General features: G+C 43.4%; 1 protein-coding gene across 2 annotated transcripts in view; it reads left to right on the forward strand.

The window, feature by feature from the left end:
* BMP2 (bone morphogenetic protein 2) overlaps positions 1-16,414 on the forward strand; it is a 126,269-nt gene that overhangs the window by 63,745 nt on the left and 46,110 nt on the right. Inside the window, exons 4-5 of one of the 2 annotated variants that reach the window (XM_051614986.1) lie at positions 12,724-12,848; positions 14,331-14,860. In XM_051614986.1, coding sequence (XP_051470946.1) covers positions 12,724-12,848; positions 14,331-14,359 — 154 coding nt within the window. In that variant the 3' untranslated portion in view covers positions 14,360-14,860. Of the gene's footprint in view, positions 1-12,723; positions 12,849-14,330; positions 14,861-16,414 lie in introns of those variants that run through there. The other variant, XM_051614985.1, reaches the window with a different exon arrangement.

Here is a 16,414-nt window from a genome sequence, read left to right on the forward strand (position 1 = left end):
CAGTGGATTCCCTGTATGTCCAGCAAACAGGTTTTCCAGGTGCAAAGTGGAGCATGGAACAATGCCAGAGGGGTATGGCTCAGAAACTCATGATAACTTAATGTGACAGGTCCTGCACTACGAGAGAGCCGGGGGAGCCCCAGCATCACAGTCCTCAGGGGTGCTTCCCAGCTGCAAGGCTTTCTAGGATGAGGTGCAAGTGAAGGCTTGGGTTGAGTTTAGCACAAGTTTGACCCTTCTTGCTAAACCACTAGGACAACTGACTAACGGGAGGGTGAGAATGATCCCGGACAGCAGAGAAGGGGCAATATTTTGTGAAACAAGGAAATGGCTCACCAATGCAAACTGCTCCATGGGGTTTCACACTCCCATGAGTGTGAATCCTCCAGGAGAACTGGATCTATACCAAGCTAAAATAAAGAGAAAAAGCTCTTTAGCTGGTGTGTGCAAGCAGAGAGATTTCATATGAACTCACATCTCAGTGTAGCTGAGAATTCCCCAAGAGGAGGGCAGCTGGAAGCAGCACCAACCAGGTAATGTTCAGGAACATCAAATCAAGCCCATGATGCTGTGGTCTCTTGCATGAAAGACAGATTCTGTGGTTTTGGCTGATAAACTATAGAAATCCAGTGCAAAAGGTGTGCAGCTCACCTATAAACATAAGTGATTCTGTATTTGGCATAAAAAAATAGACCTTGTTTTTGAGACTGTCTTACCAACTTGAGGTCCCTCCATTTGATGGTCTGCATAGTTTATGGAGAAACCATGATCATAAAGGACAGATGATCTGATAGTTATTAAAATAATAGACCGACAAATGACATATCCCTGGCCTTGGAATGAAATACTTGACACACCAGATGGGCCTTCTTATCACTGATTTCTCAAGCTTACCCACTCCATATTGATAACATGCTCAGAGGAGTTAGGAGACTCGTGCCAATAAACACAAATGCCTAAAAACTGTCTACAATGAGGCTTCATGATAAGAGATGAGAAAAGAGAGTTCTTTCCTGAAGTTATAAGAAGTTAAAAGCTGTCTTTTTGGAAGATGGGTAGAAAGCTCTGCTCACTATTGTGGGAGGTTACTGGTGAGTCCCCCCTCAAGGCTTTGGCTAGGATGTCTGCTACAGATCTTTGTGCAAGAGTCATGCTTTTGTTCATGACTTAGAACTGAGGTTGTTGAACTACTAATTTGATAATGTTCAGGCATATTCATAAACAGCCCAGTAAAAAAAAAAAAAAAAAAAAAAAAGGATGAATAGTGAGATGAGAAATTTTGCAGATGATGCAAATTATTCAGTGCTGTAAAACTAAATCCAGCCACAAAGCACCGCCGAAAAGAGTTCATGATCCTGAGTGGTTGGGCAATAAAATGACTGATACAGTGCAGCGTCAACAAAAGCAGAGCACATGCAGAAATCTCACCTTAACTATTCTTCAACATTAGATGAGCCCTAGATGTAACATGTGGCAAAGAGAGCTTGGAGGCCTCCACAAATACAATTTGAAGTCCATCAGAAAGGCGATTATCATGTTAAGAATGAATTGGCAAAGAGGCAGGAATGAATCAGAAAGCATCATTATCACACTCCTCATTGAAACTAATCTCCATGGTAGTATGTTTTCTGGCCATTTGACTCCTGAACTAGAAAGCACAGGAAGGAAAGGATTCAGGATGAGGACAGGCAACAGCTTCCATAAAGATGGGACAAAAGAAAAAAAAAAGCAGATGAGGAGTCTTCAGGGTGGAAGGCAATGACAGCAGCAGAAGGTACAGTAAAAGGTCACATCATGATTGGCACAGAAAAAGGCAAATAGAAACCGGTTGTTCACTGGTTCTTGTAAGAATTAGAGGGGACCTGATGACGCTGTCACACAAGAAGGTTTAAACCAACACAAGGAAGCACTTTATCATACAAAGCATAATTAAATTGTGGAACTCATTGCCACAGGATGTTGCGGAAGCCAGAAGTTATAAATGGTTTGAGAAAGGGATCAAAAACATTTGAGAAGGATAGATCCACGGGTGGCTGTTAAAACACACTGGTCTGGAGGCAGCCTCTGTTTTGGGAAGTCCATAAACAACAGATTGCCTGAAGCAAGGAGGGTACAGCAGGGGAGGGATCACGCTGAACCTTGATTTTCCTCCTCCCACATCTCCTGCCTATGCTGGGAGACAGGACACTGGCCCATGTGGCCTTTTGGTGTGACATTGGTCTGGTCCCAGCTCTGCCAGGTCTGTTTGGGACATGTCACTTCTTACTTCTCTTTAATTAAACAAAACAAAACAAACCCCAAAATCAACCAAAAACAGAAGAGGGGGAAGAAACAACCCCAGCTCTCCACACACTGTTAGTAGGCAGCCTGGTAGTTGTTTTATTTTCTTTAGAGTGGACTTTGTGTTGCAAGTGGCAGGAAGCCATGAACCACAAAAATAAAATAATTCTAACCCTAGTGCTAAGTAAGGAAAACAAAGATGGCTCAGCAATTAGCAGCATTATATATGTTAGTACTAAGTAACAACAGATGTCAGGACTTGAGCCCTTTGCATTCCTTGCAATCCTTTGGAAACCAAAGCCTTTTGCCGTTGCTATACATTATTGCAGTTATTTTAGGTCTGAGAGAACAGCAAGGGCTCTTTGAATGTTGAAATATGGAGTTTGCCAGGACTGGCTAGGTCTTACCTGTGTCTACCTCACCATCCCACATACTTCTGCTGACTTAACAGGCGAGCGTGTGCTGTAAAAGCCTGCTCTGTAAAGACATGCACTGGCCATGAGTCATTAGCAAGCATGCGAAGCTAATTGGCAAAATACTCATAAAAGATTTTGAAGGTGGGTTAATTACAATTCATTACACTGTAAACTGTCCCCAGGCTATTGTTAAAAAATGCAGGAGTTTCAAGGTCCAGTACTTTATGATTCATTTTGCCATGCAGTGAAAAACAGACTCTATATCAAACTACATTCATTATAGTTAAGACCACAAAATCTTTATTGGTTTTCCCAACATTCCCTCCTTGTTATATGAATTCATATGGACTGCACATTTCTAACAATTGGCAAGAAGGCATGAAATGAAATTTATAATATTTTCTTACCATCTACTCAGTGCAGCCTTAAAAATTGTTTGTTCTAGTTGCTTCACCTCCTCCCACCTAAATTAATTTGAGCTGATAGGATGGGAAATGGAAATAAGCAAAGAAATGAATGGGAACAACTTTGCCACACTTAAGGGTTGTCTGATAAATCTGGCTGCTGCTTGTGTCCACAGGAACTTCAGCTCCAAAAGGATACTGGTAATGAAACAGTAATAAAGAACAGTTTCCCCTTATAGTAATACATATACATATATATATATATATATATATATATGTATTTAATTAAGGGAGACACATTTTTACTGATTACTTGTATTTTCCAGATGGAGGATCTTGTAGCTAAGCCCAGGACACACCTTTAGAGATCTGCTTAGACAAATCTAGCAGGTTTGTGCATCAGTTTACTCATGAGTGATACTACCCACACGCTTTGCTGGACAGGGACCTTTGTCTACTCGTAGCCAAATCCTCCAGCTTAGAAAAGAAGATAACAGAGCCTTTGACTGTCTTTGCTTATGCCAAGGATGTCAAATACTTTTATTTTTCTTGTGAAATGTCTGTGGGAGGGAGGCATTACTATCGAATAGCTTGGTGTAATTCTCAATAATGCTGTGTTGAGGAAAAGTTAATAGAGGACCCAGCTGTGACCTTTGTGGGAGCAAGGCCAAGTGCTGCTCATCAGTGCTACCTTTGTGCCCTTCTCTGGGGGTGCCCCTTAACTCCTTGTGCTGGCTGGCACTTGGGCTCTCCTTTGAGGCTTAAATGATGCCATACAGCTGTGCTTTTTCTCTACCCCAACATGCTGAGCTCTGTTCATGTTTGCAAATCCAGTGGACTTCCTTCTGCATTAGCCCATCTTTCATCTGACTGCACCGAGTTCTAAGCTACAGGTCCATATATACCTCTAAGAGCATTGTTGTTGCTGGCATTTCCAACTCAGCCGAGCTAATTTTGGGGTTAAATAGGTTATAATAGGCTCTGAACATATCACTGTTACTGTTATTGAACTGCAGTGGTCTGCTTGGAATGTGAGCTCACCTCTGAGTCCAACCCTGCCTGGCTTTGGGATTCTTCTGCCCTGGGTAGAGCAGCCACCCATTGCAGGCAGAGCTGGAGCAAAACCAGATTTAAGCATAAGGAGTAAATGATAGAAGTAGCCAGAGACTGCTGCTCTCCTGCATTAAAAATATTGCTGACATGGATGCATTTTGTTCTTCCACTTAATATTTTTAATTTTTTTTTTAATTTTATTTTTTGAGGTGATAAGGAGAGGAACAAATCTCTTACTTAGGCAATATTAGAATTGTTGGTGTTAGTTTTTTCTCGTGGAAATCTCTAAGTCTTTCAATGAAACAGTATTTTTGGAGGCAAAATTTTTCAATTGAAAAATACCTTCTCCATCACAAAAAAAGCATCAATAGAAAAAAAACTACAATCAACCAAACCCTTCCAGCTTGAAATTAGTCATGTGGGAATATCAGTTTGTTCTAGTAAGACTCAGTAATGGATTTATTGTAGTGTGCATTGTGTTGGTTTGCATTAACAAAGCGTGAAGTGATAAATATCTGGGGTTGGCTATTTTGTCCTAGGTTTCCTCTGGGAAACTGGATTTTCTTACATGGCAGTGTCAGAACTGCCCTGTTTATTGGTACCGGGAATCTGTCTAGCTTGGTTTACAACACAGACAGGTAAAGTGAAGACTAACCCCGACATTTATGATACTCAACCTGGGTAGTTTGCCAGCCTCCATATCTGCTCCTCACACTGGGGACTGACCCCTTCCTACTGACGTGACTGGAGGCTGTGACAACAGGAATGAAGCTCAAGGGAGATCATGTGTGCCATATGATAAGCAATGGGGGCATTTTCCTCCTGGGTGATCCACCATATGGGATGTGCTTCTTGCATCCCCCCACCAAAATGCTCACCCAATTGTACTGGTGGGGACCCCTGGGCATGGCACTAAGAACTGAGGAAAGCCCAGGGGGATTTTATAGCCCAGTGGCTAGAGCTCAAGTGGGTTTTCACTGCCAGTGGGCATTTGGAGCAAAGAACTTGGAAATCAGAGTTCGATGACAGTGATATTTATGGGTATTCTGACTAATCGCTGTGGCTGGGACCTAACAACTATATCCAAAAACACTGTCAAATACTTATTTTGTTTGGTAAGAATTACAGCCATTCCTGTTGCCATCTCACCTGGAACTAGAACATAAGGCAACGTCATCATCTTCACTTCATGGCATTTAGCAATGTCAGTGCTATTACTGGCCAGATGTACCAGTGAGCAAAATAGAAGTAAAGGAGGAAAAAAATGTGACCAGAATTTTCCAGACTCTCACAGATATTTGTTTCTAGTGGTGGAGAGATTTTGCAAGTGGCAGGTGTCAGTATTAAGTACTAGATTCTTAATTTTCCCTTTGGTCTCATTACAAACAGGGATATTTGTTTTTAAAATAGACATTTTTCATCACTTTTTTCTAGGGTCATGCCTCTGTAAGGCATGCAGATGCTGAATTTGGACAGGACCTTTTAGACATAATATATGAAGTTCCAAAATTTCAGAGGCTCCATTAAGAATACTGTGCAGAAATTGGGATTTTTGCCACTGGTTTGATTGGCTGCAAGATTACACCCTTGCTGCTCCTTGGAAATCATCTTTGATTTGGAAATAATCTTGACAAATACTGTGATATATTGCTCTCTAAGGAGATTCCTGCTACTTCATTGTTTTGATGAGACTGTAAATAACAAAAGAGCCTTACTCATCAAGTGCTCCTCCAGTCCCGGCTGAACTCGGAGTGGTCAGGAATGGGCAATACCAAAATGCTAATCAAATTCCTTCAGATCTTGAAATAAATGTTGAGCAGAGCTTCTCCAAAACTGCAGAAAACTCTCCATGGGAAACTCAGCATTTCAGTTTAACATATTGTGTCAACATTTGGCATCTGTGAATCAATGAGTGAAGTGTTTGGAAAAACTAGGAAAACACAGTTTTACGGGTATTTGGAATATGAGTATTTGTGAGTATAAACACATAAAATATATACACGTTTCTGTCTAAACTACACATACTACCTATATACAGTCTCCCAGTTTCTGACTATCTGTGTGTATATATATGTGTTTATGTGATATTTATATATGACGACAGGAACATTTTCAGCCAGCTCCAGTTTTGAAGGCAGATTTGTTTGCTTGCTAGTTTAACAAAACCATTTTGGACAAATGACCTCTCCTAGATAGGAGCTGGATAACCTGAAAGCCATTCTGGACATTGCTGGTGGTGCTTGCAGAGTTACTACCATCTTTAAGTCCCCTGGACTTCTCCTCCCTCAAGTAGATTGCTTCATACAGTAGATTCAGAGGGAGAAGACACTATTGGTTTTATAACCTTATGAAAAAAAAAACAGTCTGGCTGAAAAGCTGCTGACTTTTTCTCTATTTGAGGCTGAGCTGCTAAGAGATCTGCAGCACTCCTCTTTGGTGAGCCAAGCTCTGCAATTTAAAGCAGGTTAAAGTGTAATAAATCGTTGCAAAGAAGAGGCACCGCTATCTAGCTGCATGCTGATGGTCCAGCCATCACTTTTGGAGCCCACAGCTCACCAGCAACCATCACCTGCATGAAGGTAACCTGGAGCCCTGCAATGAATTCAGATCCCCTGTGTGACCTTGGACATGGTGTGTACACACCTTGCCTTCACTTCCCCAGCTAGAAGATGGAGCTAGTAACACTTGATTTGCTCATCATGTTTATTTAAATTACAAACACCTCTGGGCAGAGACCAATCTCTTACAACGTGTCTATACAATGTCTAATAGAGGGCCCTTGTCTCAGCTCAACCTCTAGGTACTACATGAAGGCAAATAGTAGTACTTGGCAGACTGTGGATTTCCAACTGGAAATCTAATACCAAATAGTTCTCATTCTCTCCTGCCTTTGGCACTTGGCCCTATTTGAGATGATTTTGTTTTGGTTTGCTTTTTTTTCAGAAGGTACAAGACCAAATCCTGAGGGCCCTCTGTCTCCAATTCCCATCAAAGTTTACATTACACTCACTGGCAGTTTGTCTCAGAAGAAGAGTCCCAGGGTTTCCCCCTTAGATTTTTAAACAGCCGTACAGCAGAAAGCATGAACTCTATCTGGTCCTGGAGCTGCAGCTGTAATCAGAAGTTTTATGATGAAGTTCAGCTGGAAGAGCAAAGGAGGAAAAAACCAAAACAAAATAAAAACCCAACACAAAACAAGGGAATGCCATCAAAGTCTTTCAAAGACAGAAATTCATTTTACCTTTGTCAATGACTGTGGTTTTCAAGGATTAAGATCAAAGCACTGACCGTGGGCAGAGCTATGACAAACGCCGAGATCAGGCTGTTAAACCCTAGCATTAGGGCTACAGTTAGGCTGGTGTCTAGACTAGCAGTGGGTGCTCATGCCAGGGCTGGCAAACGCGGCAGCCGGGTGCTTGCATCAGAGCTGGAGCAAGAAGAGTGAGGCATCCAAATTGCAAAGGGGAGGGAGCAAGCAGACTCCGGCAGAGTGGAACTGGAAAAAGGAAGTTTAGAAGAAAAAACAACAAACAAAACCAACACAAAACAACAACTGACCAAAACGAGAAAAAGTCCAAACCCATAAAAAACTCCATTCCTGGATGATTGCTTGAGCTCAGGGAGAGCCAGCTGAGAAGATGCATCTCCCTCTCCCAGTTTTTGCATTGTGATTAATGTACACAGAAAGCATAGATAACTGGGGGAAAGTAATGCCAAATTCTTATCGATAGAGATGAGCTGGCTTCATATTCCTTGAGCTCTTTCATGTGGAAATGAGACTGCATTTGATGAGGCCAAGCCCATGTTTGAAATAGCTCAGCTGGGATGTGCGCATGGTGAGGGTTCAGGTGCCTGTGCAGAGAATCCCTACAGCTGGTTGGAAAAGGGGAGACCTTTCCTAAGGGCAGAGAGTTCCTTCAGCTTACTTGTTTTTTTTTTCCATTTCTCATGGGTGGGCAGAAAGCCCTCACTCCATGGGCTAAAATGTTGATGGACTGTGCAAGGAGCCAAGGTGATTTGGGCAGGTGAGGGGCCCTGTCCTGTAGGGTCTCCATGTTCCTCCAGAGCCTTGCGGCAACGTCCTCCTCCAACTCTCCAACATCTTACTTACATAGAACCCTAAAAATAGCACCCTGCCACGTCCCAAAGGAGGAAGGTGGATAAACAAGGAGAGTACACACCTGCTTACAGCAGCTTGTGTTAGTAAGCTTGGAGCCAGCCCCACTCTCACACTGCTGCTCTGGGGCAGGTCCTTGCTCCAGGGCTGCAGGCTTGAATGGAGGAGAAAGAAGTGATGGCATAATTCTCTGCATGTGGCACCTTGTGCGTGGCTGAGTCCTGACCTGGGAATGCCGTGTAGAATGGGTACAGGGATAAACTCTAGAAAAATTGCATGCTGCTGGACTGCCACCACCACAGGAGTATCTCAAAACTCCCTAGATACTTTAAACAAACAGTTTCTCATCATAGTTACTTTGGCTTCCATCAGGCATGACAAGTTCAAAAGAAGCTGCAAACTAATGTGAGCAAATGTGATCTCCAATGGATGGAGATAGAGTGGAGGAAATATTTTCACAACCCCAGCTGCTTTCAGCTGTGTTTCACGCAGGGGCTTGCATTGCCCGTTGTCAGGAATACTGCAAAGTACTTGCTGGAAACAATTAGCTAGGACTTAGACTGGTCATACACTATTCTCAGCTCTGCTACTGACTCACCTGCATGGCCTCGGGTCAGTTGTTTGCATATTTGTGCCTTAGTTTACCCATCGGTAATAGCAGAGATAGTAACAGTCCCAAGGAGTGGTGTGAAAATTAGTTAATTAATATTTGGAAAACATCTTGTGCCTTGACGTCTTTGTGCCTTTGTTTACCTGTCAGTAATATCAGAGATAATAACTGTCTCATGGAGAGGTACAAGGATTAATTAATTGTTTGAAAAGCAGTTTGAGATCCTTGGATGAAAGATGCCATGTGAGTAAAACATATCATTAAAAACATCTCCTGGTCTTCTGTGAAGTTAAAATAAAGCTGGAGTTTCTTAGTCATTCAAATAATTAACCATAAATACTGTTTATTTTAATCTTCCCTTAAAAAAAAAATACTAAAAAAATCTAATCTAGGCAATGATACCAGCCAAAGAATGAGAAATGTTTCAAATTCATGAGACCTATCAATTTGAAGAGCTTGATTCTTTTTTTTTTTTTTTTTAAATTTATTTCTATCAATGGAAAGCAAGAGCAATTGCCTTTAGAAATGCTTGCAAAAGCACAGGGCAGTTGGGAGGATATCCCCAGTTCCTCTGCAGGGTTTCAGCCTGCATATTCACATGGATACAGCAGCTGCACACTGTGCTGCATGGGGTTTCTCACACTACCCAAGCAGATGATACTATCTGATGACTTAACCAACACGGGGGGTGTAGACCAGCCTATTCTAAAGGCATGTCAAAACCAGCTTCCCTCCTAAAATGTGGGTGCAATGAAGCAGGGTCACAAAAGCAACTTCTCCTCCCAGGAATGATGCTGAAGGGACAACCTGACCAAGCAAAAGTGCTCATCATCAGCCACTGACCCCTTCAGTCTTTTGCATCCTGGGCAGTGTGTCTCTCCTAAAGCTCAGCACTGAATGTGTGCCGTGAACCGATGCTTCCCTACCTGCTTTGTCCAGGTGCGTGGGGAAACAAGTCCCAGGGCAGCACTGGCTGATCCTGGAAAGAAACAGTAAGAAAACTGAGTCTATACTTAGAGTCCATATTTAAAATCTTCTTTTATTCAGCGATGTGCATGCCAAAATATGGGAAGCTGTCTCAGTCACTTCCCTGGGGACTTACTATATTGGGGAGTAAAATATATGTAATTGACCTGTGTTTTCCCTCTCTCTCTCTCCTTTCTGTGCATGTTGTTGTTTTACAAACCACACATGTGAAGAAGAGGTTTGCAGAATCAAGGTCACAGTTTTTAATTGAGCAGGGACTCTTAAGGTGTAACTACTGCTGGGAACCTGCTAGCATAACAATCTGCTGCACTGGGCACCCAAGCCACCACCCCACCTGAGCCTTTCACCAGCTCAGAGGCATTTGTCTCAGCCTTTCTGTGGCCTCCCACTCCTCTTAGCCTGTAAAAAAATTTTGAATCAATCTCTGAGTAACCTGTGTGGGAATGTGGGGAGGAAGAAAGGATGTAATTGCCTTCCTGAGCCTCAGCGCCTTCATTAGTTTAATGTCCTCCTGTCTTCTCCATGTTAGTCCAGCTTCTACTGAATTTTCGTCAGACCAAAAGAGGCCTTTAGGGCCATTTGAAAGTAACCATCAGATAAAAGCAATTGTCATCTTCCTTATGTGGCAGGCAAGGAAGCAGACACAGGTAGACTGGTCACACAGGAAGGAGAGGAGGGACCTGGTGACTCAGAGCTTTTGATTCCCAGCTGTCAGCTTTAGACGCCATTCCAGTGAAGTATAAAAGCACATGGTTATCTCTGAACTCATGAATAATCCCATTGATTTAAGCCATAAACTTCAGCATCAGGGCATTAACCACCTGACTGTACTCGCTAAGAATGGCTAAACAGGAGTGCAGGTCTGGATAGGCCCAAGATATTCCTCTTGACATACAGGGATAGCAGCAAATGGTAGTTTCCTTGGTGCAGGTTTCTGTCCACCAATGGGGATGAAAAGATGGCTTGGTCTCTGAGCTGAAGGGTCCCTTGGAGATGATATAGCTTCTGTGTCAGCTCCAGAACCTCTCTCCATGCTGAACACAAGTGGACTGTTGGATGCATATGGGGGGGCTGATTAACTGGCTGCAGTGATATTGGCCTTGGTGTTGATTCCCCAGAACACAATGCCCAGGTGCTGTGATCCCAGGCCCCAGGCACAGCTGGAAGGGAACTAGGTTCCTCTGGGAAGGCAAAGGGGCATTTACATATAAGATAATATCAACTGTCCTCTCCTGACTGGGATTTAGTGAGTTCTTCATCACTTTGCTCATGTAGAATCTAGAAATGACCTGGTTGTGCAGGAATCTCATCCACAAGCAGAGGCATCCCTCAAAACTCTGCAGCCCCTTTCAGGATACAGCTTACTCCTCGACTGTTGCTTTTGACCTTGCATTTCTAAGCAAAGGTCTAAGAGATCAAGGGAAGCAAGAGGGAAACAATGTTCCTGTTGTTGATGGGAGAGCAAGTGAAGCAACCTAAATTATACATGGCGTTGCCTGCCAGATGGTCTAAGCGTCTCTCCCTTCTATTATGCAAAGCAATAGTTTCACAGACAAAGTAGAGGGGACTGGAGATACCAGCACATTTGGGAAACACGTCCCATAGCTGATGGAAAAGTGTGCTTTACTTCTAGCTGGTAACATAGGATTTTAGCTGGATGCCTGTCATTCAATCCTTTGCTAGAGATGAAAGGTGTCAGCTCTGCCTCCAAGAGGGAGAGGGAGACTGAATCCAAACAGAACTGGAGTAGTAATTTATAACAGCAGGGTTTAGGTTTTGCAGACTGGGACAGGAGGTGGGGGTGTAAATAAAATGTTCAATAAATTTGGGCAAAGCCCATTTTTCTTCTCATTTATGAGGAGCTTTCAGTTTGCTCCATTGTAGCTGTGGACACTGACTCGTGATATCTCAGCTGGAGTCATGGTGGGGGTTTGTGAGCTAAATGAACTGATCCCCATTGCCTAATATGTCCAAATATCCTTCCTGGTTTGCATGCATCTGCTGCCTCTTGTCATTATGGCATGTTGACATGAAAACTGAAGGTGTGAATGGAAAACTACTTCTGCTGGCTTTAACTTGGACAGTTAAGATACCAGTACAATGCTCCCCTGGGAACATGAAGCTTGGCATGTCCTGGGCCAGATTTCTGGGGCTGAGACTTCCCAGGGAACCTTGGCTTCCCCATGCTGGCTGGCTAGAAGCCTTCTTGGTCTCGAGGCTGAGCACAGACATACCATCCTGAGGGTGGAAATGAGGGTATTTGCTCCACTTCATGATAGTACAGTCACACAATAGCCCTAGTCCATGAGCAGAGCTCCTCTTAAGAGCATGTACAGGAATGAAAATTTCTCTTATACTCCTTGCTATTTGGCCTCCTTCATGTCCACTGTACGAACCCCCCCAGCTGGCAGGATGCATGGACTTAACTTCACCAATAATGGCAATGATCCATACATAAAGTAACTAAGCCACACGTGGCTTTGTTTTCTGCACTATGTGATCATCGAAGGCTTAAAACAGGTTATCACATAGAGCTCATATCCATGTATAATTTCTGTCTTCTCTCAGATGCAGCTTTTAATGGAGTAGCGAAAGATATAAACATATGTCAGGCTTCCCTTTGGCTTTTTGATAACTGAAATTCAACTGAATAGATCTCAGATTAGAAATGACGGCCCTAGCTCTTACTCAGAGCTGTGGGCTGTCAGCTCTTGGGCTGATTTCAGAAGAAGTTCTTCAGAATCAGTGGCTAATACCAGACTAAATTCAGCCACCTTTCATTTGGCTGCAGACTCCCCTAGTAAAAATGCTGGAGTTAATCACTATTTAATTTCTGCCTATTTTGTTTTTCTGTAGGAACACAAGGGGAAACAAAGCAGGAAGGGATGGAGAAGCCTTGCTCTTGCCTGGCACACCGCTCAGGGTCTTGGCAGTTGGACTCCTGCTCCAAGCCCTTCCTTCAGACTGCTGGCTGACCTCAGGTAAATTGCATCACAGCTTCCCATCTCTCAAATGTAGTTAAATACAGCATTTGTTCTGCAACATCTACAAACCAACAGGTGGAAAGTGTTACTCTGGAGCCAGGCACTTATAATATTGCTTTTTAAGGCATTTACTTCAGAATGCAAGGCATGGGAAAACCAAGGATGGAAAAACCCCAACAAATATTGGCTCAAACCCTCCTTTTCAGGCCACACCCAGAAAGCAAGTGAGACTGTAATGGACAAATCCTTCCCTGGCAGCAGGCCGATCTGCCAGAGCTCCATTCGCTGAGTCCCAACCTATTCCACACCATGCAGGAACTGCTGCAGGAAAAGGCTGTGGAGGTTCAGACAGTCCAGGGCACTGTACCTCTGCTTGTGACAGTAATGCCAGCTGATTGCCAGTGTCTTGGTGTCTGGTCCAAGGGGATGGCAGACAGCTGTCTGAAGCTGGGATCTGAGAAAAACAGGATAACATGAGGAAAAAACACAACCATCTTACGTACCTATGACTCCTGTCTCATCCCACTCCAGGGAGATGCCTGCTTGCCATGGGCTGAGTCAGTGCCTGGTCTTGTGGTCCTTAGGCACTCCACAGAGCTACTGTGTTGCTTGCAGACTCGGGGCTGTTGGCATATCTTGTCTTATCTGCCGCGTGTGAGGACTTTACAGCTCATGCTGCGAACACATGGCTTGCTATTTCTGCCCTGTTTCGGCTGTTTTGGCCTACCTGCATGTGAGCCAACATACAGCCTCCTCACTTGGTCAGCAGGTCAGGATGGAGCATCAGCACCTACTCAGGGGTATTTGGTGGCTCCTTTGAAAAATCTCCCTGGACTTCTATTGGATCTCAGGATACCATGAAGTATCTGCCTGGGTCTGGGCTTTGATTCTAGGGCCTTTCCCTCAGAGACCAAAACTGACAGCTGTCTTCTGGGACAGAGAGAAACAGGGCAGTGCTTGCATTTTGAGGGTATGGAGAGGGAAAGGTTGTTTGAGGCCACTGCCTGTACAGGGGAGCTGCAAGGCTGATGAGGATGATCAGGAATCATCTTATTTCTCCTCCCCTGAGTTGCAAACTGCATCTGGGGGACTACCACTCCTGGCTCTTCCATTGCCCCTCACCCCAGGTTCCACATTCCTGGCTCTTTCCACCTAGTTGTGCCACCCCAGCTCCACCCCAGCCTCTCCACCACTCCCCAGGCAAGCCCTGGCCCTTCAGCTGCAATGTGGCAAAACTCCATTTTGCCCATGTGGCTGAGGCCTTTTCTTTCCTGCAAAGGTGTGTTTGCAAGACACTTGTAGAGAGCACCATGTAGATGAGCAGCACTGCAAAAGGCAGGGCCAGTTCCCTGGTGGGGGGAAAATAGGGTAGATCAAATAGTTATCCAGGTTTCCATCAGATGTGGGCTGTCCAGGTGGCAGGTAGGCTTGCCACTTCACATGGATGGCTCACCTCTTTGCCATCTGGAATAAACACAGGTCTTGGATACCAGCAGATGCTGGACTGAACTTCACCAACAGATGCATCTCCTTCTCTGCCATTGGTGAGAGTGGCCTCATGTCTGCAAAATAAGCACATGAAGTGAAGCTGAAATTGCCAAGCAGGAATTTGGTTTGTGTTCATGCTGAAGAGCTGGCCAAAGAAAGACAAAACATCAATTTCAAAAAGGTTGTAAAAATTTGGATGTTTGACTTCATCTTTCCCTGTGTTTAAACATGATCTCTCAATTCCCATCAATAAAAACAAAAGGGAGAATAGCCTAGCCCTTAAAAGTCAGTGCTGCCATGGCAAGAAAGATCATGAAGCACGTGGGAGAAAAAAAAAATAAATTAGTCTGAACCCCTGGCTTGAACACAAATCTACACCCTGTAAATGAGTATTGCAGGGTTCCTTTCTCTCTTGTGGTGCTGAGAAATTCTGGCCAGAATATTAGAAAGTGAAATGCAAAAAAAAAGCACTTACATGTAATCATAATCCTCCCACCAAAATAAAGTTAAATTGTGGAACTTCCACCTTCCTCAGCTGTGTGTTTTGCATCTGAGAAAATTCATGGTAGGATGTAAAGATTTTAGGTATCTGAGCTTTGGATGATTTCATTAACAGGCCACAGGTGAATTGGGTGGATGATGTAAAAACGACAGCCAATAAAGTATGGACACCTATTCTTCATTCTGTGTGAAACATCTTTTATACGTGCGTATATATGTATATACTATAAATAACAGAAATTATGCTCGTATTTTAAACTAGGGATGTAAACACTGGTCCCAATAGCAGTGGCAAATGAGCCACTCACATTTTCTGATTGCATAATTTGCCTAGAGGATGGATACATGATTACACTATAATTAAGTATAATAAACAGAGAAAATTATTTGAGAAGGAAAAATTATCACAGCCTCAACCACACCAGCCAGAAGCTCTCTTCTAATTAAGTTATTTTATTAAACAAAATGTTTTTAAGGTGGGTCCTCTTTGAAAATGAACATTATAGCCCATGTAATGTAATTTACTTTTTAAGTAAAACATGGCTTGTGTATGGACAGATCATATCTGATAGGTCTCATGAAATACACAACCACTGGGTCTGGTCCAGCCAGGTGCTGAGGACCTCACAGCCCTGGTCCAAGGAGCAGAGCCTGAGCACTGCTCTGGGAAATGGCAGCAGCCTTTTATTTGTGCCCACTGATGGGCAATTTTTATGTTGTGCTTTCTCCCCTCCCCCTGATTTAAAGGAAGAAATGCCAGCAGGTAATTCTGATGTTGTCATCCTGTAATGATACAGTAAAGGCAAAGGACAAGCAAAGAGGTAGCTCAAGTTAACCCAAACAGCTTGACCCAAATAACCTAATATTAACTCAAATAACCAAAACACAATGACATCTAAATTGCTGTTACCCTCCCCAGTTCTGCTCAGCGTTTGTCAAGATGTGAAGATAGAGTTACTTTTACATTACTGTGGCTGGAGTGACCTAGAGCAACCATTCACAAGCTATATGGTTCAAGAAGGCCATGTAATCTGGTACCTCTAGGACACCCTTCAGATCATTCTTCTTAGAACTATGGCTTATTTTTTAAAAGACCTGCCCCGAGTCACTTGGGGACTATAGGAACTATTATAGAAGCCTTGAGGCTAGTTACTGCTCCTGTTCCCCCTCCCCACACAAAGTACAAAATATTCAGCTTTAAGTTTCGGCCATAAGATTTCTGTATACATGTGTCTTTTCCACATTTCTCTTCCTCTTTTGAGTGCTGAGAGATTGGGATCAAGCCACCTCTTGGCCTCTCTTCTGATACAAATCTCTGCTGGTTTCCTGGCTCTTCAAGGCTTGGTACAGCCTTGCAATGTTCTTTGGGAAGAACTCTGTCTATTAGTGACCTGTTTTCTTAACTACTTACTCTTCAGTTCCCAAGTCACTTGTAAGGTTTATTGGCAATGATTTAGGTTTTCTTTCAGGTCATTGTGAAAAATAACACAACCTCAGTCACACATCCCTTTGGTACCTGCTAGGAGAAGATCTAAGAATGGACTTATATCCAGCAGAAGAGAAAACATCCTTGG

This window comes from Apus apus, chromosome 3, assembly GCF_020740795.1.
Source record: "Apus apus isolate bApuApu2 chromosome 3, bApuApu2.pri.cur, whole genome shotgun sequence".
In the NCBI taxonomy this organism is placed as follows: domain Eukaryota; kingdom Metazoa; phylum Chordata; class Aves; order Apodiformes; family Apodidae; genus Apus; species Apus apus.